Source organism: Nycticebus coucang, chromosome 2 (assembly GCF_027406575.1).
Source record: "Nycticebus coucang isolate mNycCou1 chromosome 2, mNycCou1.pri, whole genome shotgun sequence".
In the NCBI taxonomy this organism is placed as follows: domain Eukaryota; kingdom Metazoa; phylum Chordata; class Mammalia; order Primates; family Lorisidae; genus Nycticebus; species Nycticebus coucang.
In genome coordinates, this window is record NC_069781.1 from 114,374,190 (window position 1) to 114,401,981 (window position 27,792).

The 27,792-nt window shown below is 53.0% G+C and overlaps 3 protein-coding genes across 8 annotated transcripts; all 3 read left to right on the plus strand.

The window, feature by feature from the left end:
- Positions 1-732: 732 nt before the first annotated feature.
- On the plus strand, positions 733-3,263 carry LRG1 (leucine rich alpha-2-glycoprotein 1). Of its 2 annotated transcripts, none has more exons than XM_053579507.1 (2): positions 733-850; positions 1,824-3,263. In XM_053579507.1, the coding sequence occupies exons 1-2, from the start codon at positions 807-809 to the stop codon at positions 2,866-2,868; spliced, it is 1,089 nt and encodes a 362-aa protein (XP_053435482.1). In that variant the 5' UTR covers positions 733-806; the 3' UTR covers positions 2,869-3,263. The 2 variants fall into 2 exon arrangements, with proteins under 2 accessions (XP_053435482.1, XP_053435488.1); XM_053579513.1 differs by having other exon boundaries at positions 757-850; positions 1,854-3,263.
- Positions 3,264-4,307: 1,044 nt separating this feature from the next.
- PLIN5 (perilipin 5) lies at positions 4,308-12,737 on the plus strand. Of its 3 annotated transcripts, XM_053579539.1 has the most exons (10): positions 4,362-4,380; positions 5,165-5,241; positions 5,858-5,956; positions 6,438-6,633; positions 7,489-7,571; positions 8,529-8,588; positions 9,024-9,204; positions 10,092-10,291; positions 11,021-11,137; positions 11,635-12,737. In XM_053579539.1, exons 4-10 carry the CDS (start codon positions 6,453-6,455, stop codon positions 12,151-12,153), a joined length of 1,341 nt encoding a protein of 446 aa, XP_053435514.1. In that variant the 5' UTR covers positions 4,362-4,380; positions 5,165-5,241; positions 5,858-5,956; positions 6,438-6,452; the 3' UTR covers positions 12,154-12,737. The 3 variants fall into 3 exon arrangements, with proteins under 3 accessions (XP_053435501.1, XP_053435507.1, XP_053435514.1); XM_053579526.1 differs by lacking the exon at positions 5,858-5,956 and having other exon boundaries at positions 4,308-4,380; XM_053579532.1 differs by lacking the exons at positions 5,858-5,956; positions 8,529-8,588 and having other exon boundaries at positions 4,308-4,380.
- Positions 12,738-16,093: 3,356 nt separating this feature from the next.
- PLIN4 (perilipin 4) lies at positions 16,094-27,499 on the plus strand. Of its 3 annotated transcripts, XM_053579566.1 has the most exons (8): positions 16,094-16,173; positions 16,318-16,385; positions 16,861-17,008; positions 17,831-17,892; positions 20,547-24,003; positions 24,159-24,346; positions 26,980-27,066; positions 27,148-27,499. In XM_053579566.1, the coding sequence occupies exons 2-8, from the start codon at positions 16,335-16,337 to the stop codon at positions 27,481-27,483; spliced, it is 4,329 nt and encodes a 1,442-aa protein (XP_053435541.1). In that variant the 5' UTR covers positions 16,094-16,173; positions 16,318-16,334; the 3' UTR covers positions 27,484-27,499. The 3 variants fall into 3 exon arrangements, with proteins under 3 accessions (XP_053435541.1, XP_053435524.1, XP_053435532.1); XM_053579549.1 differs by having other exon boundaries at positions 26,980-27,499; XM_053579557.1 differs by having other exon boundaries at positions 20,550-24,003; positions 26,980-27,499.
- Positions 27,500-27,792: the final 293 nt, after the last annotated feature.

The window sequence follows — 27,792 nt, forward strand, 5'->3', positions numbered from 1 at the left end:
TCACATAGTCAAATCCATAAGACACAGACAAAGCAGTTCTCAAAGGAAAATTTGTAGCTTCCCAATGCATTTCATTAGGAAACAAAAAGATCTGAAACAAATAGCATGTCAGCTTTAGATGAAAAAAGAGCCCAAGAGGCCCTCAGACATTGAGTTCAGCTTCACAGATGGGTAAACTGAGGCAAAGAAAGGTCAATCGCCTAAGGTTACAAAACAAAGTAGTTCATGACAGAGCTAGAATTCAGAACAAGGTTTTACTCCTCCCAAGCCATTGTTCAAAGAACACAGAAACTTCTGTCATTACTCACCACCGAATTCTATTTTTATTTAAAAAAAAAAAAAAACTTCATTAAAGAAACCCACAATAACAAGCCATGAATTGAATACAAGAGCATTTTTGTCCTTTACATTGAACTTCCTGGTTGTTCCAGTTTATTGTAAATAGTATCTTTTACTCAGAGAGCTGTCCTGTCATCCTCCTAAGGATGGTGTTTTGCAACCTTGACCCTTGAATCCTAGGTTGGGGGAAATGGGGCTACAGCTAGAGAGACTTTTGAGTTCCTCCCCCAAAAAACAGGAAAGGAAAGGAAAAATTAGCTTTAGAAGTGGAGCCAAGAATGACTTGAGCAGGAAACAATTGCCAGGAAGATTTTGCAATTCTTGCTCCTCCTCTTCCTCTGCCTATCTCTGGGTTAGCTCCTATCAGGAACTGGATTGGTGTGGGGAATTCCCCAAAGTCAGTTCCCCTAATCCCAGCCCAGGCAGATATAAGGCCACCTCCCCAGGCCAAGAGAACATAGAAGCAGATGAGGTGGGCCGCCATGTCCTTTTGGAGCAGACGACACCAAAGGTAGGTCCCCACTCGAATACCAGGCCACACAAGAGATAAGAGGACACTCCACCTGACTCACTAACGTTGCAGGGGGAAGATACAGGCCTGCAGGCTGGAACAGATCAATCCTAACCCTGGACAGAAAAATTCAATCCCACATACAGAAACACACCTACAGAAGCCCAGGTGGGCCATGGGCCAGGAAAGGAGTGGGAGGAGGCCCCCTAGACCAAGACTGTCCAGGTGATAGCTGATGTTGCTGGGCCAGGGAAGCCATGGAAAAGGAGAAGCTGCAGGCTTTCAAGGGTTGTTGTGGCAGTTATAAGCCACCCCTTCCCAAGGCCAACTGCCCAACACCTGCCCAACAGCAGGACATACTTTTCATGTTCAGAGTCTCCTGTTGGCTCCTAGTGTCTTGTATTGCACTTGAGTGCTTAGAGGAAGATGATGTTGGACACAGATATCCTTAACTTTTTTGGTCAGGGCTGGACAGAAAGACAAGGAGCCTGAGACTTCTCTCTGAAGACTAAGAGCACTTCTTGGGAAGGGCAGAGAAGGCTTCGTGGAAAAGGGGCATTGGAGCTTGGACTTTTCAAGATGAGTAAGGGTTCACTGGCTCTACCTTCAAAACACAGAGCCAGGAAGATAAGAACTTCCCCCAAAATAAAACAGATCAAAGAAACTAGCAAGTCAGACAGTGAGTAGTTAATAGCCCATTGAGGCTGGGCTAGTGTTGGGGAAGAGTAGTATGTAGATCAGGAACTAAATTTAATGGAATCAGAATTCTCACATCTGGCAGCTATGGGGGCAAGGGTAGAAGCCAGGAGAGAAAGTGGAAGTGGCTACTCTAGTTCAGGTGAGTAACAAGGTGGCACAGTCCAGGGTGGTGGGAGTGGAGTTGGGAAGAGGTGTGCAGATTCTGGATGTATTTTCACCTACCTAGATAAATTTTCACTTTAGCTTATTAAGCACCTTCTGTTGTTGCCTGCAGTCCACGGGGCTTTGACCTCCATCTTTCTAGAACCCTGTTTCTGCTGCTGCTGTCTGTGGCCTCAGCCCAAGGTGTCACCCAAAGCCCCAAAGACTCAGCCCACAGCACCACCCAAAACCCCAAAGATTGCCTGGTGTTCCATTTCGAAAGAGGCAGTTCCGTCTCCTGTCACCCGCCTGCTGAGCTCCCTAGCTACCTCCCAGCTGACACTGTCCACCTGGTTGTGGAATTCTTCAACCTGACCCAGCTGCCAGCCGACCTCCTCCAGGGCACCTCTAAACTCCAAGAATTGCACCTTTCTAGCAACCGCCTGGAAAGCCTCTCAGCCAAGTTTCTTCTTCCTGTACCACGGTTAAGGGTGCTTGATCTAACCCACAATGCCCTGACCAGACTGCCTCCAGGCCTTTTCCAGGCTTCAGCCTCCCTGGACACCCTGGTGTTGAAGGAAAATCAGCTGGAAGACCTGGAGGCCTCCTGGCTACATGGCTTGAAAGGACTGGGGCATCTGGACTTATCCGGTAACCGCCTCCGGAAACTGCCTGCTGGACTGCTGGCCAACTTCACCCTCCTGCACACTCTTGACCTTGGGGACAATCAGCTGGAGACCTTGCAGCCTGACCTTCTGAGGGGCCCACTGCGTTTGGAACGACTGCACTTAGAGGGCAACAGACTGCAGGTGCTTGGGAAGGAACTGCTCAAGCCACAGCCAGACCTGCGCTACCTTTTCCTGAACAACAACAAGCTGGCCAAGGTGGCTGCTGGCACCTTCCAAGGCCTACGGCAGTTGGACATGCTGGACCTATCCAATAACTCTCTGGCCAGTGTGCCCAAGGGTCTCTGGACACCCCTAGCGCAGTCTGGCAGGGACATGCATGATGGCTTCGACATCTCCAATAACCCCTGGATCTGTGACCAGAACCTGAATGACCTCTATTGCTGGCTAAAGGCCAAAAAAGACAAGATGTTCTCCCAGAATGACACACGCTGCGCTGGACCCAAAGACATGAGGGGCCGGACGCTCCTGGCAGTGGCTGAGTCCCAGTGAGGCCTGGGGCTAGGGTAGGGGTGGGGGCCTGACAGAACATGGCACCCCACTTAGAAAATAATTCCACCTGCTCCTGGTGAGAGTCAAGGCTTTCCATGGCTTCAGGGGCCTGTGACCATGCATCCTGGCACACCCCATGGACTCTCCAGACCTTCCTGCCTTTGCCCAAGTTGTACCCTTTTCCCTCATGCCTTTTCCCATGTCCCAGATCTCTTGGACTCTGGATTCCCCCAGTCCCCCTCCCTCCCTCTGGACAAGCCCTGAACACACTGGGTTGTTTTTTTTTAATGTGGCTTTGTCTTCCCAGTTTAGGGGGCTCTCTGAGTGCAGGGTCTGGGATTACTTCGCTTGGAGTCAGAATTGAGGAGTTTAATAAATAACTGTTGCAAACTGAATTGGCTGAATTGATACTCCCTGTGCTTCTAGTGTTTCCCTCCCAAGTCCACTTCTTACCACTCCAAGAGGAAGGAGGAGGTGAGAAGAGGCATGACCCAGGCCCTGGGGCGAGAGATGTGGGCTTCCCAGTGTATGGCAATTGGAATCAATGGCCTGTGGCTTCTCTTCTCCCTTCCCCCATCCCAGGAATTAACTGGAAATAAAACTCTGACCATTGCCCGGGTGTTGTTTTACCAGTGGATTGCTGCCAGAGCTTGTGTCCCAGGGGAGGTTTAAATTAAACCAGGTTACCCAAGTCTCCAAACAATTTGTCATGCTGGCCTGTGATAATCTAAGGGGGAACCTCCCCACAGCAAACTTGAGGGGGCTAGATGGGACTGAAGGGAGGGGCCCAAGGGGCTGTGTGCTCACAACTCAGATACCAGAACCACCTGCCCATGTTGGGAATGTGGGGACCAGAGCTGGATTTGGGGATCCTGGAGAGTTGGGGCATAAGGCCAATTTTTTCAGCCTCCTGGAAGGAGGGTTATGCCCACATTCTGGGAGTCTTTCCAGGCGTGACGATGAACGGCAGGGGTCTAGAGTCTAGCAGAACTGGGTTTGGATACAATTTCTCAATCGCTATGGTTCACAGGGCAAGTGGCTTAAGCTTTCTGAGCCTCAGTTTGCCTGTCTGTAAAATGGAGATCCGAGCCAAAGGGCTGGCCTGGCTTCTGAGTTAAGAAGCAAATAAAGAAAAATAAAGAGAGAAAGTCATTGGGGACTTTGCCAAGGTTACTCGGCAAGGCATCAGGGACTGTGATCACCCTCTGAAGTCTCCACAACAACAGCAGTGAGAGGGACAGGTGGCCCAAACTGGCCATCTAAAGCAGCTTAATACTTCCCAACCAGCGTCCCCGGATTGCTATGGCAACCGCAGAGTGGGCGGGCAAAAAGAGAGGGCGGAGGTAGCGTGTAATCACGCCCCTTGACACGCCCCCTAACAGCGTCTCCCCATTGGTCGGTTCCCAGAGGCTCCGCCCCGAGCAGGTATAAGTGGGCGGGCCAGCGGTGGGCGGAGACTTGAGTCCGAGTCAGGGGTCCGTGGAGGCTCCTCTAGGGGCTGCGCGCGTCCAGGTGAGTGCAGTGTGGGTGGCATCCAGGAGTGCCCCTGGGCTTGGGGTAAGAGGACCTCCGGATCAGGTGGTTGGACGGAGGTCTGGCGGCGTGGGAGGGGTACGACGGGCCAGAGCAGATGGTGAGACCCTTGCCCCACTTGGCTGAAGCTTAGGGACCCAGTTGGATGAGGACCAGGGCTCAGCGGTTGTAGGGTGGTAACAGGGGGAAGAAACACAGGCAGTGAGTCTGAGGCCTAAGGTCGAGCTCCAGGCTCTAACCCCTAGTTAGTTGAGTGACCTTGGGCCCAGCATATACCTACTGTGTGCCTCAGTTTCCCCATCTGTCAGATGAACTGTGGAGTTAATCAGGATTCTGCAGCTACCATATCCACCCTCGCAAGAGGGCTGCTTGTGCAATTCTGGCCCCAGGCAAGGGCAGGAGGGACCTCCCCCATTCCACAAGCGGAAATAGCCCAGAGAGGTGAAGGTACTTGCACAAAGTCACACAGCAGGTAAAGGTAGGATTTAAACTCAGTTTTTTCTTACCCCAAAACCCATGCTCAAAGAGTCACTACAGTGACTCCACCTTGCCATGGACTCTTTATTGTGCCCCTATTGTATGCAAAGCCCTGTGCATGCAATGTCCATGTCCCATACATCATCCCATTTCACAGATGAAGAAACTGAGGCCCCAAGAAGAAATGAGACTTGTTCCAGTCACGGAGTCCAGCCAGGCAGGGCCAAGGCATGAGCCCAAAGGAGTGGTGTGCAGACACCCCTGCTCACTCTGTCCTGCCCCCCAGGTGACTCTGCAGCAGACATGTCTGAAGATGAGGCTGCTGAGGCTCCCAGCCCCAGTTCATGGGAGCATGACCAGCAGGTGAGGGGAAAGGTGTGGGAACAGTCCTTTCTGGGGCAGTTTCAGGCAGGTTTCCCCCTCTCACTCCTGTCTTCACTGGGTGAATGTGATTCTGAAAACATTTTGGAGCATGTCTGGTATATCCTGCTCATTGCTTAGGGGGTGTAATAGGGTCTTGGTAGAGGAGTGTCTGTCCAAGGACACCCAGTCAACTCATCTGGCCGCTGCCCAACATTTTTCCTCCGCTACCCCTGGGTCTCCGTGCCAACTCTCGCAACACCCTGACCAAAAACAATGGCACAATAATAGTAACAGCAGCAATCACAGCATATACTTTGTAACAACAATGGCAACAGTAAAAGTAATGACAGGGATCACAGCTTACATTCTGTACAACAACAATGACACAATAGTATTCACAACAGCAATCATAGCACGTACTTTGTATCAGTCAGACCTCTAAGTGGTTCACTTATATTGACTCCTGGAATATTTCTTTTATTTATTTATTTTTTTATTTTTTTATTTTGGCCTGGGCTAAGTTTGAACCCACCACCTCCGGCATATGGGACCGGCGCCCTACTCCTTGAGCCACAGGCGCCGCCCAGACTCCTGGAATATTTCATTGCAATCCCAGAAACCCATTTTATAGATACAGAAACCAAGGCACAGAGCCGTTAAATCACTTGCACAAGTTCACAAAGCTGGGCAGTGGCTGAACCAGGACTGAAAACAGGTTTGTCTTGCCCCACTGGCTTTGCCTGTAACTGCTAAACTCTAATGCCTCCTCCCTCAAACAGACAAATTGCAATATTCGTGGGATGCAAAACCATATATACTAAAGGCCAACTTTTCATATCCGCAGGTTTACAAGGCTGTTGTGAGAATTGAGTATGTGTAGAGTTGGGATACTGAGGGTAGGCTGGGCCTGCCACCCAATCCCCCACAAGTACTAAGGGCAAGTGTGTTTCAAAACATGCATTGCTGCGTGTGCGCCATTGAGAATGGGAGCCAGTGAGTGCAGGGCAGGGACCTCAACAATCTCACATCCATGTGCGGCTGCACTGTCTGTGCAGCTATAGTGCCTGCTCACTACACTTTTCCTCGACTCTCTCTCCCATGCCTCAGTCCTAGCACAGAGTGGGAAAGGGGGTTCAGATGAGTCTGAGACCCCTACCTTCCCCAGGGGGCCCCTCTAATGTCACCTTTTCCCACAGAACGTGGTGCAGCGTATGGTGGCTCTGCCTCTGGTTAGGGACACATGTACTGCAGTCTTCAATGCTTACAGTGCAGCTAAGGACAGGCACCCACTGCTGGGCTCCGCTTGCCGCCTGGCTGAGCACTGTGTGTGTTCCCTGACCACCCAGGCCCTCGAACATGCCCAGCCACTGCTTGACCACCTGCAGCCCCAGTGTAAGTGCCCCTGGTCTGTGGTTTGCCCCGTGTTCTACCCCATCCTTGGTCCATCTGCATAACATACCTGGGGTCATCCTCCTGAATTAGGTGTCCCTCCTCAATCCGTCCACATGTCCATCTGCCAATCTTGCCCCTATCTCACCTCTCCTCAATCTCTTTGACAGTTATGTCCCCCTTAAATCTGATTGCCTGGCCTTCTGCCCTTCCCTATTCACTTGTGGTCCCCTTCCTCGGTCCCCCCTCCCTTGTTTGTTGGCCTGACATGCCTGGGTCCATTTGTTGTCCAGCCTCCCTCCCTTTTGCCCTGTTTCCACCTGTCCTGATCCCTGCAGCCTCACCTCTGCAGTTTTGACATCTCTACAGACCCCTCTGACAATCTCAGGTGTCCAACCTGGCAGGGGTGACAGGTGAGGGCCAGAAGGATCTCTGGCCTCTCATGTGATAGAGTAAGAGCCTAGCACCTCCCTGACCTCCCTCTCAGCCAGCTCCTGTGACCTTGAGTCTGTCTGTGAAAGCATCTGAGCCGCATGTAAGGCTGAGGAGTTACCACACTGGCAGGGTGGCATGCCCTCCCAGCGAGCCAGCAAAATGCAGTGAGGCCCCCAGCACCCTGTGGTCAGGACCTCCTCCTATTTTCCTACCTGGGCATCCATCCCAACCTCCTCATGGCTTCCCTAGATTCATCAGGCATAAAGTCTCAAGAGGCCTTCCTACATCTATGGGTGACTATCCAGCTCCTGAGTGTGGGCTTCCTCTCTTTCTTTCTGTTTCATCTCTCCTTCTAGCCCTCCATCCCTCTATATCCCTTGCTGTGTCCCTATCTCTCCTAAATCTCTGCCTCTCTCCCCTCAGTGGCCACAGTGAATGATCTTGCCTGCAGAGGCCTGGACAAGCTGGAAGAGAAATTACCCTTCCTCCAGCAGCCTTCAGAGACGGTACCTAGCATGACCAGACCATGGGGACAACCTTGGGCTGGGCCGGAGTAGAGGTGGGAGGGATGGATGGTACCAGCCAGGTTTTGTATTGACTCAAAAATAAAACAACAACAACAACATCATCACCCCTCAAAAAGCAAAAAACAGCCAGGGCCAGGCATCATAGCTCATGGCTGTAATCCCAGCACTTTGGGGGGCCAAAGCAGCAGGATCACTAGAGGCCAGGAGTTTGAGGCCAGCTTGGACATCATAGCAAGACCCTGTCTCTACAAAAAACAGAAAAATTACCTAGGCACAATGGCATGCATTTATAGTCCCAGCTACTTGGGAGGCTAAAGCAGAAAGATCACTTGAGTCCAGGAGTTGAAGGTTGCAGTGAGCTATAATGATGCCACTGCACTCTAACCTGGGCAACAGAACAAGACTTTGTTTCAATAAAATAATAAAATAGGGCGGCGCCTTTGGCTCAGTTAGCAGGGTGCTGGCCCCATATACTGATGGTGGTGGGTTCAAACCCAGCCCCGGCCAAACTGCAACAAAAAAAAATATCCGGGCGTTGTGGCAGGCGCCTGTAGTCCCAGCTACTGGAGAGGCTGAGGCAAGAGAATCTCCTAAACCCAGGAGCTGGAGGTTGCTGTGAGCTGTGATGTCATGGCACTCTACCAAGGGTGATAAAGTGAGACTCTGTCTCTAAAAAAATAAAATTAAATTAAAATAATAAAATAATAAAATAAAATAGCCTGGTCTGGTGGCTCACCCCTATAATCCCAGCACTTTGGGAGTCCAAGGAAAGAGGATCATTTGAGCCTAGGAGTTTGAGGCTACAGTGAGCGAGGCTGACACCATTGCACTCTAGCCTGGGCAATGGAGGGTGACTCTGTCTCAAAGAAAATAAACAAAAAAATAAAATAACAGCCTGATTAAAATAATCACCACTAACATATATTGTGCCAGTAGGTGCTGGTAACCCACAACTCCTTCAACAACCCCTCTGATGGGCTCAGCGCCCGTAGCTCAGTGAGTAGGGCACTGGCCATATACACCAAAGCTGGCGGGTTAAAGCTTGGCCCAGGCCTGCTAAACAACATGACAATTGCAACCAAATAATAGCCGGGTGTTGTGGTGGTCACATGTAGTCCCAGCTGCAAGGGAGGCTGAGGTAAGAGAATCGCTTAAGCCCAAGAGTTTGAGGTTGCTGTGAGCTGTGACGCCATAGCACTCTACTGAGGGCAACATAGTGAGACTCGATCTCCAAAAAAAAAACCAAACAACCTCTCTGAGGGAAGGATCTTGGATTTTGTAACCCTCCCCCCACCAATTTTATAGAGGGGAAAATGAGGCCCAGAGCCAGAGAGAGGTCTGAGAGTCATTGAGTCACGGCCCCAGGGAGTGTGGGTGGGAAAAACAGAACTAGAGCCCTGCATTGCCTAGAGTGGGGACCCCTCTCACCAGGTGGTGACCACAGCCAAGGATACAGTGGTCAGTGGTGTCACAGGCATGGTGGACCTAGCACGACGGGGCCGGCGCTGGAGTGTGGACCTGAAGCACTCCATGAGCCATGCTGTGGATGTTGTGCTGGAGAAGTCCGAGGAGCTGGTGGACCACTGCCTGCCCATGACCGAGGAGGAGCTGGGTGAGGCTGGCACCCTCTCCACCTAACCCTAAATCTTCTCACCTAGTCACCATCACCCCATGGTATAAATCAAAGAGGCCCAAGACTAGCCCAATGACACACAGCAGATCAGCTGGAAACATGGAGCTCCAACCCAGGCCTGACCTCTATGTCACTTGTGCGGCCCCCAGCCCATATCCCACCAGAAATAAGGTCACGTAGACCCCAGAGGGCATAATTGACTTACAGGATTGAGGACCAAGGTCTCAAACTTGTGGTGTTATTAAATGGCATTATTTGGCCCATGCAATATCTTTTTTATTTCAATATCTTTTAAACGTTTTAATTCTTTTCATGCATTTCACAATCAGATTTTGCACTGCAAATCCTAATTTCTGGCTTTTCTTGAAGACAAGCGGATAAATCTGGTTTCTTTCCCCCTACTATTCCATGATCTTTTACATCTTAATCTCCCTCAGTCATTCTTGATACCCGCGTGACCCTGGAGATGATGTGAAATTTCAGCTCCTGCTTTATAGTATCAGAAGAATGTGTTCACTTATTCCTTCCTTAGCAGGAAGGCAGTGAGGCATTGATTAAGCACATACTGTGTGCCATGCACTTGCAATCTATTCCTTAGGATGCTGTTTAATAGAATGGTTAAGCATGACCTAGAGTTGAATCCAGTTTTGCCCCTTGCACCCTCTAGTTTACATCAATTGTCCTCATCTGTAAAATGGAGCCAGTAATAGTGCCAAAACCCTAGGGTTTGGGGAAGATTAACTGCATTGATATTAGTAAAGGGAAATAAAAAATTCGGGAGGCCATGGGCTTGTCTACCCAGAAGAGGGGTGAGTAGATGTAAAGGGGTGGCCACGATGATGCTCTTTTCCCTGTCCATCCTCCAGTGGCACTGGCGGCTGAGGCTGAGGGCCCAGAAGTGGGCTCAGTGGAGGATCAGAGAAAACAACAGGGCTACTTTGTGCGTCTGGGCTCCCTGTCATCACGGATCCGCCACCTGGCATATGAGCACTCTCTAGGGAAACTGAGGCAGAGCAAACGCCGTGCCCAGGACGCATTGGCCCAGCTGCAGGAGACACTGGAGCTGGTGAGCATTCTCTGCCTGCCCCAGCTCTGGGATCAGGCTAATCAGCATAAATTGAGCACCAGCTGAGTACCTGGTCCAGTGCTAGCTTGAAGGGGGAGGCAGAGCCAGGATTGGCTGCCTCCATCCCCATGGGCTCAAGGGCTAAATAGCATTCCTCTTACCTTGGCCTGCTTATTATCAGAATCCTTGGTGGCTCATGCCTATAATCACAGCATTCCTGGGTGGCTCATGCCTATAATCCCAGCATTCTGGGAGGCTGAGGCAGGAGGATCCCTTGAGCTCAGGAGTTCCAGACCAGCCTGAGCAAGAACCAAGACCCCATCTCTACTAAAAAAATTAGCTGCGCATTGTGGCAGGCATCTGTAGTCCCAGCTACTGGGGAGGGTGAGGCAGGAGGATCACTTGAGCCCAGGAGTTTGAAATTGCTGTGAACTATGACACTACAGTACTCTGGCCTGGGGCAATAGAACCAGACTTCGTCTCCAAAAAGAATCCATCAGGGGGCGCATGTGAGCACCTGAGTCAGGGCTTGTCCCTTTGCCCACAACCCTCCATGGCTCCCACCTTCCTCAGGGCCAAAGCCCAAGTCCTCCCCGCAGCCCACAAGGCCATTCATGATGTGCCTGTGTCACCTACATGCTTACTGAAGCCAGATCTGGGTAAGGGTTGGTCCTGCATCCCTCTCTCTGAATCCTCTAGCCCTGACAGCCATGGTCTCTGTCCTTGCAGATTGACCTCATGCAGGGCGGGGTGACCCCCAGTGTCCCAGCCTTCCCTCAGAAGGTACACAAGCTGTTCGGGGAGTGGAGCCAGCACCCTCTGCAGAACGGCCAGCGCCAAAGCCAGGTGAGAAGGACCTGGGGGGTCAGATGAGGTGGTGGCTGCCACCAGGTTGGGTAGGGAGAGGAAGCAAGGGGTTCCAGGTCAGTCCCTGCTGCCAGGGGCAGGCTCAAGCTGTCTCAAACCAAGTGCTAGGTGTCCATGGGAGAAACTGAGGAAGGGTAATGGTCCTAATGGGTGTCCATGGAAGAAACAGGAAGAGCAGGCTCCAATTGTGTTTCCACAAGGAAAACTGAGGCAAGGCATTGGTCCCTCTGGGCTTCCATTGGGGAAATGGGCAAAGCTGGGTCCCCTTGTGTTTCTGTCAGGGAAACTGAGGCAGGTTCGGGGCCCCTTTGTGCCTATTAGGGAGATTGAGGCACAGCTAGGTCATAGTCTGTGTGCATGGGGGAAACTGAGCCAGGTCGGTGGCTCCATTGTAGGTACACTGCAAAAAAGTCAGGAAGTCGGTCACATCAGGTGTCTGTCAGGAAAACTGAGTTCCTTGCCACCCTTGCCTGTAGGCGGAGCTAGAGACTCTGGTGCTGTCCCGCAGCCTGACCCAGGACCTGAGGAGCACGGTGGACGCCCTGGAGGCCAACGTGCGGGGCTTGCCTGCTGGCGTCCAGGAGATGGTGGCTGAGGTGCGGCGTAGTGTGGACGCCCTGCAGGCCACCTTTGCCAATGCCCGCTCTTTGGAGGATGTGCCAGCAACTGCAGTGGCCGAGGGCCGGGGCAGTGTGGCACGGGCACACGCCTGTGTAGACGAGCTGTTGGAGCTAGTGGTGCAGGCTGTGCCACTGCCCTGGCTGGTGGGGCCCTTTGCACCTATCCTTGTGGAGTCCCCCGAACCCCTGCCTGACCTGGCAGCCTACGTCGACGAGGTTGTTGGAAGCCCTGACCCTCGCTGGGCACATCTGGACTGGCCAGCTCAGCAGAGAGCCTGGCAGGCCCAGCATGGGGAAGGGGACATTCGTGAGGAGGAGCTAGACCCTCCCAGGCCCTCCATCAAGCACACTCTCATGCCAGAGTTGGACTTTTGACTGTGGGTGCCCACATGCCAAGGTCCCAGCTGCTCCCCTGTGGCTCTACATAAGCACCAAGTCAATAACACTTTGTACCTGTAATGTGGGACCCTCCGGTCTTTCCCTTGGATCGGTAGGAAAGAACCCTGGAGAACCACAAGGACTTTAGTCCTGAGCTGGATTCTTCATCTCTGTCCTGTTCCCCAACCCCAAGAAGCTGATTGAAACTCTCTCAATAGCTGGGAGTGAGCAATAGGTGGTGTGGTGGACGCCTGTAGTCCCAGCTACTTGGTAGCTGAGACAAGAGGATCACTCAAGCCCAAAGTTTGATGTTGCTGTGAGCTATGATGCCTTAGCACTCTACTGAGGGAGACAAAGTGAGACTGTGTCTCAAAAGAAAAGAAAAAAGAAACTCCCCCCCAAAACACGTTTGCCCAGTGGCTTCTATAATATTTGGGGCTTTGAAAAGTGAGACCCCTTCTCCCCCAGCTTGAATATACTGGATTGAGGGGTCCCCCCAAAGCCTCCCAACTGTGCCAGACCCACGTGCTTAGCCATTTGGGAATCATGCTCCAGAATAAAGGTGCTTTGTGTTGTCCAGAGGCCATGGCATCTGCTCTGCCCTGCATGAGTCTCAGTCTCAGAGTATCAGGGATATGGGGGGCAGGGAGTCAAGCCAGAGTTTGACGTTTGGAAGGAAGGATACTTCCCTATTCACCTGTCACCCTGTCTGGGATTCCCCCCTTATTACCCAGCCTGCCTGGGCTAAGCAGTGCCCTCTCAGTTGCATCTACCTATCATGTACTTCTCATCTTAGTATTAATTAGAATTTCTTGGAAACTGCAGGGAACAAATAGGACAGGGAAGAGGGAGATGGGGCAGCTCTTGGGCCTGGCCCTGGAGGAGCTGGTCTCGCTATGATTTCTCCAGTTGCACTGGTCAGGATAAGGGAGACAGAGGCAGGACAAGGGTCATGGGACAGTCTCATGAGGGCCCTTCCATCCTGTGACCACATTCTCAGCTGCCCCTCAGCCTCCCCTGAGGTGGGGTGGGGTGTTGGGAAACCACAGTCTGGTGCAGTGAAGTCAGGGTGGCCCTGGCTTCCCTGGGATCCTGTCCAAAGGGCAGCTCTGGGAACCCCACCCACTTCCCACTGGCCAGCCATATTTGCCTCCCTGCTGCTACTCTGGAACCTCTGTAGCTCCCCATTGCCCTCAGACTACAACTCAAGCTCTCTACCTTTTAGCTTCGCCCTCTAGCCCTACTAGGATACTTTGCCCTATTCCCACTGAATTGTGCATAGTGTCCCCATACCTCCTGGCCTTTGTCTGGGCTATGCTCACTGCCTGGAATGCCCTTCCCACCTTTCCACCTTCCCACCCGTCTCTTGGACACATCTCATCCATGCTCAAGGCCCAATTCCAAAGTCACCTCCTCCAGGAAGCCTTCTCAGACTTTACCCCAGCAAGATAGCTCTCTCCTCTATCCCTCCACGTTCATTTACCTAGTAAATGCCTCATTTACCATTCAGTGTTCATTTAAAAGTATTTATTGAGCACCTGCTGTGTGCCAAGCAGTTCTCCACCCTGGAGACACAGCAGTAGCAAAACATATTCTGTCCTCTGGGAGTTTATAGTATAGCAGGGAAGACAGACAAGTAAAATACTTGCATTAGTGCTTATAGATGATGGGAAAAATAAAATGTGTGTGGGGAGTGGGGAGGTATGTATTTTTAAAATGGGGGTCCAGGAAGGTCTCTCTGAGGAAAGCCCTTGAAGGAGCTCCAGGCGAGGGCACAGCCTGTGCAAAGGCCCTGAGGCAGGACCACACCTGGCATTGGAAGCACAATGAGGAGGCTCATGTGGCTGGAGCAGAGTAGGAGGGGGAGAGAGTGGGGAGGAGGGGGCAGGAGGGTTGGGCAGGTCGTGCAGGGCCTGATGGGCCTCAGGGAGGACTTAGGCTTTGACCCTAAGAGAGGTAGGAGCCATGGAGCAAAGGAGGAACAGGCTCTGACTGGGGTGTTTATGAACATTTTTATTATTTTCTTTGCTGTGGCTGCCCTGCAGGAAGGGGAGGGGAACACCCAGAGGTCTTCCCTCCACCCTTGAGAGGCATTGGCTGGGAGAACAGAGGTTGGGGGATACTCCCCTCTGTTCCCTGACTGTTTGGCAAACACAGTGATGGCTCCAAGGAGATGGCCCCAGGGTCATGAGGCCCAGCGGCCTGACTCTTCCTCCTCCTGGCTTTGGTATACCCTTCACGCCAATAGCATGTGGTTGGGAATGTTGTCTCAGGGGTGAATAGGAGGGACAAGGCCCAGGGAGGGGATGGCAGGCATTCCTCTGTGTGCCCACAGACAGCCCACTTGGCATGCAGGTCTCAGGTCTTGGATTGAATTCTGTCTTTACCACTTTGTGGCTACGTGGCCTCAGGCAAAGGATACCTCCTCTGAGCAGCTTCCCTGGGTCGACCTAAGTCCACCAGGCCTGGTTCCCAGTAGGCCCCCACAGCTCTGTTGGTGCTCTGCCTCAGTCTGCATTCTGACCCAAGTGCCTTCTTGAAAGTGACATGCCCTCTCCCTGTCAGGAAACCCCTCTCAGAAACCCCATCTATACCTGAGCAATGCTAAATTAATGTTTGCTTAGTATCTGCAGGTACCAGGCACAGGAGTAGATAGCACACACACAGGAGGACCCCATTTCATGCCCACAACTACCCTATGAGTTGGTCCATTTAGGCCAATCTTCATTCATTTATTTAGAGACAGGGTCTCCACTCTGTCACCAAGACTCGAGTGCAGTGGCATCATCATAGCCCACTCATTCAATCCTCCTGCCTCAGGCTCCCAAGGTACTATAGGCATGTGCCACCACTCCCAGTTAATTTTTATTTTCAGTTATTTCTTTTTTGAGACAGAGTCTCACTATGTCACCCTGGTAGAGTACTGTGACGTCACAGCTCACAGCAACCTCAAACTCTTGGGCTTAAGCGATTCTCTTGCCTCAGCCTCCTGAGTAGCTGGGACTACAGGCGCCCACCACAACACCTGGCTATTTTTGGTTGCAGTTGTCATTGCTCAAACCCGCCAGCTTCGGTGGCGCCTGTGGCTCAAGGACTAGGGCACCGGCCCCATATAATACAGAAAAAACCCTGCCAGCTTTGGTGTTTGTGGCCAGCACCCTACTCACTGAGTTACGGGTACGTAGCCAATTATTATTATTATTTTTTTAGAGACAGGGTCTCACTGTGTTGCCCAGGCTTGTCTCAAACTCCTGGCCCCAAGCAATCTTCCTGCCTCAGTCTCCCAAAGTACTGGGATTATAGGCCACTGGGCCTGACCCCAAACATTTATTAAGTGCTAAATGGCACTGTTTTATGTGCGGGGACACAGCAAGCAACAAAACAGGCCTGATGGATGTGAGAGACATAGAGAGCCATGTAAGTATCTGGGGAAGGGTGCTCTAGGCAGAAGGTACAGCCAGCACAAAGGCCCTGAGGCAGGACTATGCCTGACAGTGTTGCTGGCAGTGTGGGGGCCCTTGTGTCTAGGGTGATGTAAATGAGGGGGAGACTGGAAGAAAGGGGAGAGCAGGGAGGAAGCAAGACTTTGTGGGCCACAGTAAGGAGTCTGGAAGGGGAAACTGAGACACAAAGATGCTAACCGGCCAGGACATCTCAGTGAAGCAGGGATTTGGATGGTGCCCACCTTACGGATAGAAGCTGGAGGAAGAGAGGCCATGCAGGGGGTGCCCTGGAGGCCCAGGAGGGGAGTGCAGCTGGCGGGTAAGGCCCTTGGCCCTGGACCGTGGGCAGGAAGTGCTGTGGGCAGAGAGCAGGGGAAAGGTGCTGGGCCCCAGCCCATGCTGGGCCGTGTGGGCAGGCACATGATCGCCCACGCTGCCCCCCCAGCCCATTGGCCACCTGCCTCTGCTGGCTGGGCCTACGCCTGCCCCAGACCCTATAAGGCCTGAGAGAGAGAGCAGAGCCGGCCGCCAGCCGAGATAGCCTATTGCTCCAAGGGACCCCCACACAGTCCAGGTGAGTGGTAACATTCCTGCTGATGCCAGGGCAAGACCAGGCCTCCAGGCAGGTGCCAGGGAGTGCTAAGCCTGCCAGGGGGACAGGTGTAAAACAAAAGGCCTGGGACCCCCACATTCATGCATCTTCTCTGCCCCCTTCCAGCTTCTCAGGCGACCACCATGTCTGCTCAGGATGAAGGCAGCCGGGATCCCCCCAAACCCAAGGGCAAGGTGAGGGATGGGAGAGAGGGATAGATCCCTGCTGAGCCTCGAGAAGGTGACTTCCATGGTCCTGGGGTCTGGAGTCAAGAAAGAGCTTTCCCCAGTGTGGCTGATGTGCACTGAGAGTCACAATGCCAAGTCATCCCTCCTGCCCCAAGCCAGGCTCACATGGACCTCAGCACCTTCCTCACTGTGTGACCTTGGGCCAGCCTCAGCCCCTTTCTGAGCCTCATTTTTTCCATTTGCGCAGTGGAGACTGAGGAATAAAAGGTCTTTAGGGACTTGGTAGAAGCCCTTTATCCTCTGTCCATGGGAGGCAGGCTGAATCTGCCCATTGCCTGGGGAAGAAACAGGTTCAGAGTGGCTTTGACACTTTTGGAGGTCTTCTAGGGATGAGGGGTGGGTCAGTGTTGGGCTGAATGATGCTTCCTCCCACCTTGTCCCTGCTGTGGCCTGGCTCAAGCTGCCCTCCCCACTCCTGCAGACCCTGAGCAGTTTCTTGGGGTCCCTCCCCGGCTTCAGTTCTGCCCGGAATCTAGTGGCCAATACCCACAGCTCAGCAAGAGAAGACCAGCTGGCCACCAACTCTACGGGTGCTCCTGCTACAGAGGCTGTCCAGCCCCAGGCTGATGGTGAGTGGATAGCCCAAAAGTGGGGGCCTCTGTGGGGGGATTCAGGGAAAGAAACTCTTTGGGAACCCTTCATATGTGCTCATATAGTCTCATTAGACGTCAAGAGGCTGCGACACTCATTTAGTGTTACATGGGGAAACTGAGGCATTGATATTGGGAGATGAGTCACCCAAGGTGGCATAAATAGCAAAAGCAGGGTGTGAACCAGGCCTGTCTCCCTGCAATGCCCCCCAACCCCATTTCTGGTGCACCATGGCCCAGGCAGGGTGCTCTATGTGTCTGAGCACATTGAAGATTTCTATCCTGGCTCACAGAGAAGGGCAGAAGTTTCTCTGGGTGCTTGGGAGGCTGCTGCAGGGAAAACAGGGTTGAGGGTGGCTGCCTGGGCTGGGCCCTGCTCTGGGCCCAGTGCCCCGCTTTGGGCCCAGTGCCCCAGGCAGCTGACTTCTGCTCCACATACCTCACCCTGGGACAAGCAGCTGGCAGCTATGGTGGGGGTGGGAAAGGGCAGGGCAGAGCCTGCACTCTCCTGGGCTATGGGGTCCCCCTGAACTCAAGGTGAGTGTCCAGCACCCAGAACCCAGCAGAGAAAATTCTGCTCCAGGGGATTGCAGCCTTGGGGGCCAAGGGAGTCCTGGGCTGGTGCCTGGAGGCAGCTGAGCCTGGCCAGTGGCCATGGAAGTCACCTCCTGCTGTCCCTGGCCAGGCGGCTGGGACATTCCTAACCTTTCGGGCTGTGCCCAGTAATTACGCAATGGGCACCAGAGTGGGTGATCCCACCCAGTGGCTGCTACCCTCCATGACTGGCCCCTGTCCCTGCAGTGGCCACCAACCCGGAGCAGACAGCCAGGGGGATGGAGAAACTGCTGCAGCCTTCAGAAAAGGTGAGGGGCCAAGGGACCAGAAACCCCTGGGGTGTCCCATCCTGGGTTGCTATAGGCCAAAGAGAAGGCAGACATATCCCTGAGTGTCCTGCTTGGCGATTCCAGGCACAGCCTCCCCCTCTGAGCCTCTATTTCCACATCTGTGAAATGGGTGCAGTGTTGCCTCACTTAGCGTGGGGAGGCTCCCGACAGTCTACGCTAGTCTCTGCCTAGGACAATGCCACCAAAATAATAACAATGTAATCACGGTGTGCCAGGCTCTATGCTGAGCACTTCTCACAGTTACTCCTCCTCCCCAGGAAGTGACAGTGTCCCACATGACAGCAGCAGCAGAGGCTGAGCCACCTGCTAAAGGTCACACAGTGAGATGTGGTAGTGAGGGATCTGAACCCTGGACACTCAGGAGCTGAACAACCAACTATGCAGCATCCACCCTCAGTCCTGGGTAACTAGCATCCTATGGCATTATCACTGTCCCCAAGCCCTGACCAAGCAGAGGAGCTAATTTAGGATACCTAAATACCAAGTGAACAGCAAGGCACAATTCTTCCAGCTACCACCCCCCCCCAGTCTCCCACAACTCCCCTTTGCCCCCAGGACCTGCCAGATCAGAGGAACTCAGAGCCTGCCCCCCAGTCAGGGCCCCCCTTCATGCATTCTCATGCCCCACTTGTGCTGGCACTAATTACGCAGTACTGCTTGTGAATGCTTCAGGCACCTTGACTCATCTACACCATCCCTGAAGGAGGAACTATTTTTAACCCACATTTTTCAGATGAGGATGTAGGCTCAGAGAAGGGATGTGGCTTGCCTAAAGTCATACATCAAGTGCAGGAAGGAGAGCTAGGATTTGAATCCAGGTGTCTCTAGCTACAAAGCCCAAGGTGCTCACCTGAGCCAACACTGGGCAGGAGTCAGGTGGTGAAAATATATTTTCAGGGCTACTCAACCTCACTACTATAGCAATTTGGGGCCCAATCTTGTTCTCTGGGGTGGGGCTACCCTGGGCACTGGAGGGTGCTGAGAAGCATCCCTCCCTCCACCCACCCCATGCTGGTAGCTCCACTCAGTTGTGACAACAACAAATGTCCCAGCCATTGCCCATTCAGGCAACACCTGAGTGGTGGCAACTCCTAGGCCATCACCACCTTTGTTTGGTTTGGTTAAATTAGAGAAAACTGCCCTTAGTAGGTCAAAATTGATTAAAATTATTAGCAAGTTCCCATGGCTCAAATCTTATACCTGTCTTTATACTGTTCCAGTTATTATTATTATTATTTTGCAGTTTTTTTGGCCAGGGCCAGGTTTGAACCCGCCACCTCCGGCATATGGGACTGGTGCCCTACCCATTGAGCCACAGGCACCGCCATGTTCCAGTTATTATTATATTTAAAATTTTTAGTATTTTGGTGGTGGTGTTGTTTTGTTTTATTTTTGAGACGGTCTTGCTCTGTCACCCAGGCTGGAGTCCAGTGGCATCATCACAGCTCACTGCAGCCTCCATTTCCTGGGTTCAGGCAATCCTCCTGTCTCAACTTCCTGAATAGTTAGGACTTTAGGCTCACGCCACCAGGCCTGGCTAATTTTTAAATTTTTTTTTTTTTTTTTGAGACAGAATCTCACTTTGTTGCCCTTGGTAGAGTGCTGTAGCGTCAGAGCTCATAGCAACTTCAAACTCTTGGGCTTAAGTGATTCTCTTGCTTCCGCCTCCCAAGTAGCTGAGACTACAGGTACCTGCCACAACGCCCAGCTACTTTTTAGAGATGAGATGCTTTTATTCAGGCTGGTCTCAAACTCCTTACCTCAGACAATCCACCCACCTTAGCTTCCCAGAGTGATAAGCTTACAGGTGTGAGCTTAATGACCACTACACCTGGTCATTTTAATTTTTTTTTTGTAGTGCCCAGCCTGGTTATTACTTTTCTAAACTTGATTCACTTCTTTTACTTGAACATGTTAATTTTAATAAGCAATTTCGTCTCCGCAGTGTTAGTAGGAAATGAGTTTCAAAATTTGCCATGAATAGAGAGAATAGACGAGATGCACCAAAACATCTAATTCTATGATTTGCATCGAGCCAGGCCTTGGGACCTTGGCAAGGGCTTGACAGGAGTCAGGGGCCTGCTGTTACCAATGGGGCCTCTACTAAAGCAGGGGCTGGGAGCTAGGGGGAGGGAATTGGGGGGCACTCTGTGACTTAGAACCTGTTAAGGCTGGGTAATGCCTGTGGCTCATTGGGTAGGGCACCGGCCCCATATACCGAGGGTGGCAGGTTCGAACCCGGCCCCAAACTGCAACAAAAAAATAGCTGGGCGTTGTGGCGGGCACCTGTAGTCCCAGCTACTTGGGAGGCTGAGGCAAGACAATCACCTAAGCCCAGGAGTTGGAGGTTGCTGTGAGCTGTGTGACAGCCACTGCACTCTACCAAGGGTGATAAAGTAAGACTCTGTCTCTAAAAAAAAAAAAAAAAAAGAACCTGCTAATGCGTGAGGAGCAGCCCAGGGGGATGTCCATGGAGGGAGCTCATTTGGGGGTGGGGGGGCTCTCAGTCACTGCCATCCTTCCCCACAAGGCATGCCAGGGAGGCAGGAAGGGAGATGTCTGGGGTGGAGGGTACCCCCCAGTTCTTCCTAACCACCTATGCCCTTTCTCAGCAGACGGTGTCAGGGGCCAAAGACTTGGTATGCTCTACGATGACCAAGAGCAAGGACACCATCTCTTCCGGGGTGGCCAACATGGTGGACACAGCTAAGGGAATGGTCCAGGGAGGGCTGGACACTACCCGATCTGCACTCACAGGCACCAAGGAGGCAGTGTCCAGTGGGATCACAGGGGCAGTGGGCATGGCAAAAGGGGTCGTCCAAGGGGGTCTGGACACCTCAAAGGCTGTCATCACTGGAACCAAGGACACAATGACCACTGGGGTCATGGGTGCAGTGAACTTAGCCAAAGGATCTGTCCAGACTGGTGTGGACACCACCAAGAATGTGCTGATGGGCACGAAGAACACTGTCTGCAATGAGGCGACCAGTGCCATGAACATTGCCAAGGGAGCCATCCAGGGAGGCCTGGACACCACCAAGTCTGTGGTTATGGGTACGAAAGACACTGTGTCCTCTGGGGCTATGGGGGCAGTGAATGTGGCCAAAGGAACTGTCCAGACTGGCCTGAATACCACCAAGACTGTGCTGACCGGCACCAAGGACACTGTCTGTAGTGGAGTGACCGGTGCTGTGAATGTGGCCAAAGGGGCTGTCCAGGGGGGTCTAGACACCACCAAGACTGTGCTGACTGGCACCAAAGATACAGTGACCACTGGGCTCACTGGGGCAGTGAATGTGGCCAAAGGAACCGTCCAGACTGGCCTGGATACCACCAAGACTGTCCTGACTGGTACCAAGAACACTCTCTCCAGTGGGGTGACCAGTGCTGCGAACATGGCCAAAGGGGCCATCCAGACTGGCATGGACACCAGCAAGTCTGTGGTCATGGGTACGAAAGACACAGTGTCCACTGGGATTACAGGGGCAGTGAACTTAGCCAAAGGGACTGTCCAGACTGGCCTGGACACCAGTAAGACTGTGTTGAGTGGCACCAAAGACACAGTGTCCACTGGGGTCATGGGGGCAGTGAACTTGACCAAAGGAACTGTCCAGACTGGCCTGGACACCACCAAGACTGTGCTGACTGGTACAAAGAACACCGTCTGCAGTGGGGCGACCAGTGCCATGAACATTGCCAAGGGAGCTGTCCAAGGAGGCCTGGACACCACCAAGTCTGTGCTGACTGGCACCAAAGATACAGTGACCACTGGGCTCACTGGGGCAGTGAATGTGGCCAAAGGGGCTGTCCAGGGAGGTCTAGACACCACCAAGACTGTGCTGACTAGCACCAAAGATACAGTGACCACTGGGCTCACTGGGGCAGTGAATGTGGCCAAAGGAACCGTCCAGACTGGCCTGGATACCACCAAGACTGTCCTGAATGGTACCAAGAACACTCTCTCCAGTGGGGTGACCGGTGCTGTGAACGTGGCCAAAGGGGCCATCCAGGGGAGCCTGGATACCACCAAGTCTGTGGTCATGGGTACGAAAGACACAGTGTCCACTGGGGTCATGGGAGCAGTGAACTTGGCCAAAGGAATTGTCCAGACTGGTGTGGACACCACCAAGAATGTGTTGTCTGGCACCAAGGACACTGTCTGTAGTGGAGTGACTGGTGCTGTGAATGTGGCCAAAGGGGCTGCCCAAGGGGGTCTGGATACCACCAAGTCTGTGGTTATGGGTACGAAAGACACTGTGTCCTCTGGGGCTATGGGGGCAGTGAATGTGGCCAAAGGAACTGTCCAGACTGGCCTGAACACCACCAAGACAGTGCTGACCGGCACCAAGGACACTGTCTACAGTGGAGTGACCGGTGCTGTGAATGTGGCCAAAGGGGCTGTCCAGGGGGGTCTAGACACCACCAAGACTGTGCTGATTGGCACCAAAGATACAGTGACCACTGGGCTCACTGGGGCAGTGAATGTGGCCAAAGGAACCGTCCAGACTGGCCTGGATACCACCAAGACTGTCCTGACTGGTACAAAGAACACTCTCTCCAGTGGGGTGACCGGTGCTGCGAACATGGCCAAAGGGGCCATCCAGACTGGCATGGACACCAGCAAGTCTGTGGTCATGGGTACGAAAGACACAGTGTCCACTGGGATTACAGGGGCAGTGAACTTAGCCAAAGGGACTGTCCAGACTGGCCTGGACACCACCAAGACTGTGCTGACTGGCACCAAAGACACAGTGTCCACTGGGGTCATGGGGGCAGTGAACTTGGCCAAAGGAACTGTCCAGACTGGCCTGGACACCACCAAGACTGTGCTGACTGGCACCAAAGATACAGTGACCACTGGGCTCACTGGGGCAGTGAATGTGGCCAAAGGAACTGTCCAGACTGGCCTGGATACCACCAAGACTGTCCTAACTGGTACCAAGAACACTCTCACCAGTGGAGTTACTGGTGCTGTGAATGTGGCCAAAGGAGCTGTCCAGACTGGCATGGACACCAGCAAGTCTGTGGTCATGAGTACGAAAGACACAGTGTCCACTGGGGTCACAGGGGCAGTGAATTTGGCCAAAGGAACTGTCCAGACTGGTTTGAACACCACTAGGACTGTGTTGACTGGCACCAAGGATGCTGTCGGCACTGGCGTGACCAGTGCCATGAATGCAGCCATAGGGACTATCCAGACTGGCCTGGATACCAGTAAGACTGTGTTGAGTGGCACCAAAGACACAGTGTCTACTGGGGTCATGGGGGCAGTGAACGTGGCCAAAGGAACCACAAGGACTGGCATGGACACCACCAAAACTGTGCTAACTGGCACCAAGAACACCATCTGTAGTGGAATGTCCAGTGCTGTGAATGTGGCCAAAGAGGCTGTTCAAGGGGGCCTGGACACCACTAAGACTATGGTCATGGGTACAAAAGACACAGTGACCACTGGGATCACTGGGGCAGTGAACTTAGCCAAAGGGACTGTCCAGACTGCTATGGACACTACCAAGACTGCACTGACTGGTACCAAAGACACCATCTACAGTGGGGTGACCGGCACTGTGAATGTGGCCAAAGGGGCTGTCCAGACTGGCATGGACACCACCAAGACCATGCTGACCAGCACCAAAGACACAATGTCCACTGGGCTCAGTGGGGCAGGCAGTGTGGCCATAGGGGCTGTCCACACTGGTCTTGGCACTCTCCAAAACTTGTTACCTCGTACCCAAGACACCATCTGGGGTGAACTCACCAGTTGCAGGACCACAGACAAAGGCAAGGAACAGAATACCCTGAGCCCCCCAAAAGCCCTGACCACTGGGATTTCCAGTCCCCTAGACACTTTTTGTGCAGGCCTGGAGTTTGCCCAGGAGGCCACAGCCACCACCAGGCACCTTGTGTGTGATGAGGCCACATTCCCCCAAGAGGCAGCCCTGGTCAGCGAGGATGTGGGGCACCTGGGAGCCATGTGTGGCCGTGAAGGAATCCTGGGCTTTGCGTCTTTGCGGGATGAATTGAAGGGGATGGGGGAAATCTTCCACCCCATGAGTGCTGCGGAGCAAGGTGAGGACAAGATGCTGGGGAGGGGCACACCTATCTTGAGCCTATCTTGAGTCCTCCAGGCTCGCGCTATTTCTTGTGGGGGCTTAACTTTTATAAAACTCTTGGCCAGACGCCCAGAGGGGGTTCTTAGATTAAGTCTGTGCTCCCCTCTCCAGCTCAGCTGGCTGCCTCTGAGCCAGGGCCAAAGGTGATCTTTGCGGACCAGGGAAGCTACTTTGTCCGTTTAGGAGACCTGACCCCTGGATTCCGCCAGCGAGGTTTTGAACATGCCATGAGCCACCTGCAGCACGGCCAGTTCCAAGCCAGGGATGTTTTGGCCCAACTGGAGGGTTGCTTCACACTGGTAAGAGCTTTTCCCTGCCCTAAGCACATCTAGGATTCCTACAGTGCACAAGAAGGCCCCACCCCAGCCCCAATGTCCACAGAACCCAGGGGGAGACCAGAGTTAATTGTTTGGAGGAATATTTAGGTTGCTCCCTGCTCACATTGAACACCAGAATAAGCTCTCAATGGGCAGATCGTACAGCCCAGGGGACCTCCAGCCCCTGGGACTCCCCTTCTTACTCCCTCCCCTCTCAGGGTGTGGATTTAAATGTGTGCAGTCCCCCAGAACCTCAGCAGGGTGGGTGACTGTAGGAAGCAGAGTCTTTTGGAGGTCAGTGAAATCCCCTAACTCAGGAGGTCTTGCCTGGGCTGATTCTGTCCCCAGGGAACACTTGGTGGATGTGTGGGAACATTTGTGGTTGTCAGGACTGGGGATGGTACTCCAGGCATGGAGTGGGTGAAAGCAGCGATGCTGCTCAGCACCCTGTAGGGCTCAGAATAGATCCCATCTCCCAAAGGCAAGTCTATCCTTGGGACCCTCAGGACACCTCACCTCACTGCAGACATCCCCAGGGTGCAGAATGGCTGCTGTGTCTCCAGCACACAGGATAAGAAGTCACTTGGCAGGAATTCAGTAAACATGTGTCAAAGAATGAACCAACATGCCATCCCTCACAGCATGTTGTGAGTGGCTCTTCATAAAGTATTTTTCTGCCTTGGATCCTCCCACCAAAGTAGACTGGGCAAGAATTCACCACCAGTGTTTTCAAGAAAGGGAAACTGAAGCAAGAGAAAGAGAAAGGGGTTTGCTCATTTAACAAGTACTTTTTAATTTCAGATTAATATGAGGGTACAAATGATTAATTTACAATGTTTGCATGTGTTAGGTAAAGTTCTGTTGGTGTGTCCCGCACACAGGAGGTGTGCCATATACTCTTACGTTGTGCCCATTAGGTGGGAACACACCAATCCGCTCTCTCCTCCCCTATTTGCCCCTCTCTCTTCCCCTATTTAACAAGTATTTATTGCATGCCTTGGGGGGGTCCTAAGGACAAAGTCTTCTCCTTGAGGGCTGAGACTGCAGTTGGGGGGACACAGACAATTAACAAACTACTATATGGTATATCCAGTGATGCTCAGAATTGTAAAAAAAAAAAAAAAAAGTGTCAGGATAAGTAAGGGAATGGGAGTGCTGGGATGACCATCCTGAGAGGGAAACATTTGAGTCAGATCTGAAAGTGTCATCTGAGCAGAGACACAGCCTGAGCAAACGGGCTGAGGTAAGACATAGTCTGTCATGTTGGAGGCACAATGAGGATGCTCTTGTGCCTAGAGCAGAGTAGGAAGGGGAGAGAGGGAGGAGGGGAGAGAAGGGAGGGGATGGGGCAGGTTGTGCAGGGCGGGCCAGATGGACCTCAAGGAGGACTTGGGCTTTGACCTCAAGGGAGTTGGGAGCCATGGAGGTCTGTAGCCAGAGAAGTATCCAAATCTAAGGTAGGCTTTAAAGAGGCTCCCTGACTACAACTGAGGAGTCAGACCCAGTAGACTAGGGGAGGTCGGAGGAGACAGCTGTGCTAGGACGTTTCTGAAAAAATCCAGCCAAGTAATGATGGTCCCTGTGAATGGCATCGGCAGAGGTGAGCGGCAGTTCTGGGTATATCTCAAAAGCGGAGCTGCCAGGGTCCGCAGAGGTGTTAGAGGTGGGCAGAGAGACAGGGCAAGGTGCACATGCCTGGATGCCCCCAGAGGGACAGGTCTGCACAAGCCCCTGGCTCTGGGTCTCCATGGCAGGGGAGGGGTCTGGGAGGGCAACAGCAATTTGGAGGCAACATTTGTTGCCTTTTCTACAGGCTATTGAGAGGACGAGGAAGACTGGACCGTGTGTGTGTGTGTGTGTGTGTGTGTGTGTGTGTGTGTGTGTGTGTGTGTGTGTGTGTTCTGGCAGACTACGATGTGCCAGGGATATAGTGATCAACAAAAAGGAAAATGTGATCAACAAAGAGTTTCCACCCCAGGGGGAGATAAATACCAAATAAACATCCAGAACACTCCAGACAGGGATGTCTCTCTGAGGAGAATAGCAGAGATGTGACAGGAGGTCTGGGAGTACCACACTGAGTAGCCTGGACTTACTCAGAGGGACAGGTCTACATGAGCAGCTGGCTCTAGGTCTCCGTAGCAGTGGCAAAGGTTGGGAGGGCAACAGCATTGGGTGGGGGCAGGGGCATGTTGGGAGTGGTTGGGTATGGCAATGAGCCAGCGTGGCCAGGGCAGACACAGCAATGGGATGTAGATGGACATGAGGCCAGGGATGTCCTAGGGGCCAGCACATGTAGGCCACGATGGTGAGGAACTAGATTTTATCTTCAGGGAAATGGGGAGCCATGGGAGGGTCTTGAGCTGAAGAGTTATGTTTTTCATCTCCTGATGAGCTCACAGGAACCCTGAATTATTGCCTCCTTACACGAGACAGTGAGTCCACCAGGGTACAAATGATTCTAAGTTCATGGCCTTTCCACCTGCCCTGGGAAAGATCTGGACACAAAGTTCCAGGGCCAGGACTTTAAACACCTCCCCTAGGCCCTGGGAGGGAGCATGACAGGTCCTTGCCAAGAAGCTATTGTCCCCTGAAGCTGGGTTCTCTCTTTCCAGATTGAAAAGGCCAAGCAGACTCTGGATGAGGAGCTGTGTCTGGACCAGGGCTCGAGCACCAGTGTTGAGGACACCAATACCCATGAGGTGCGCCCGGCTGAACTGAGGTCCTCCTGTCCCCTTGATGATCCCTCCTCCTGCCTCTCACCTGGTACCTTCCTCCCACAAGAGCAGGATGCAGGGGTTCTGGCCAAAGTCTGTGGCCTTGCCCAACAGCTGCACACAGCCTACAGTGGCCTGGCCTGTGGCCTCCAGGGCCTGCCTGCCGAGTTCCAGGGGCGGATTGGGCAGGCACGGCACAGCCTCTGCAACCTGTATGGGATCGTGTCCTCCACTGGCTCCATGGAGGAGCTGCCAGCTGCGCAGCTGGCCCAGAGCTTTGAGGGTGTGCGTCAGGCATGGCAGGGGCTGGAGGAGCTGTTGGAGAGTCTGCAGCACAGCCCTCCACTCGGCTGGCTGGTAGGGCCCTTTGCCTCACCCCCTGCTGGACAGCAACAGGGATAGGGATAGACCCTAGGGATAGACCCTAGAGGCTGGGTATAGGGTATCTCCTATACCCAGGAGATAACTCCAATCCTTCTCCCAGGTCCCAAAGCCAGCTCAGTTCCCCAAAGCCCTGGACCTTGGGGGCTAGAGCTGGCCCTGTGCTGAGCCCTCACTCTCTAAACCCCTCACACCTGCCACCTCTCCCTAAGCGCTGCTGGTCCCTCTCCTGACCTGGGAGCCTGGGGTCACTAAGACCACACGCCACTAACCTTCCCTGAACCACTTTGAGCGAGCACTGTGATTACCAAAGCAAAGCAGAAACGTGCC

What these genes read in the sequence shown, in the direction of transcription:
- LRG1 (XM_053579507.1), top strand. Translation starts at nt 807, where the DNA reads ATGAGGTGGGCCGCCATGTCCTTTTGGAGCAGACGACACCAAAG. An exon ending in TGGAGCAGACGACACCAAAG is followed by an intron (nt 851 to 1,823) that starts GTAGGTCCCCAC and finishes TGTTGCCTGCAG; the next exon opens with TCCACGGGGCTTTGACCTCC.
- PLIN5 (XM_053579526.1), top strand. Translation starts at nt 5,182, where the DNA reads ATGTCTGAAGATGAGGCTGCTGAGGCTCCCAGCCCCAGTTCATGGGAG. An exon ending in TGACCACCTGCAGCCCCAGT is followed by an intron (nt 6,634 to 7,488) that starts GTAAGTGCCCCT and finishes CTCTCCCCTCAG; the next exon opens with TGGCCACAGTGAATGATCTT. An exon ending in CATGACCGAGGAGGAGCTGG is followed by an intron (nt 9,205 to 10,091) that starts GTGAGGCTGGCA and finishes TCCATCCTCCAG; the next exon opens with TGGCACTGGCGGCTGAGGCT.
- PLIN4 (XM_053579549.1), top strand. Translation starts at nt 16,335, where the DNA reads ATGTCTGCTCAGGATGAAGGCAGCCGGGATCCCCCCAAACCCAAGGGC. An exon ending in CCCCCAAACCCAAGGGCAAG is followed by an intron (nt 16,386 to 16,860) that starts GTGAGGGATGGG and finishes CCACTCCTGCAG; the next exon opens with ACCCTGAGCAGTTTCTTGGG. An exon ending in TGGAGGGTTGCTTCACACTG is followed by an intron (nt 24,347 to 26,979) that starts GTAAGAGCTTTT and finishes CTCTCTTTCCAG; the next exon opens with ATTGAAAAGGCCAAGCAGAC.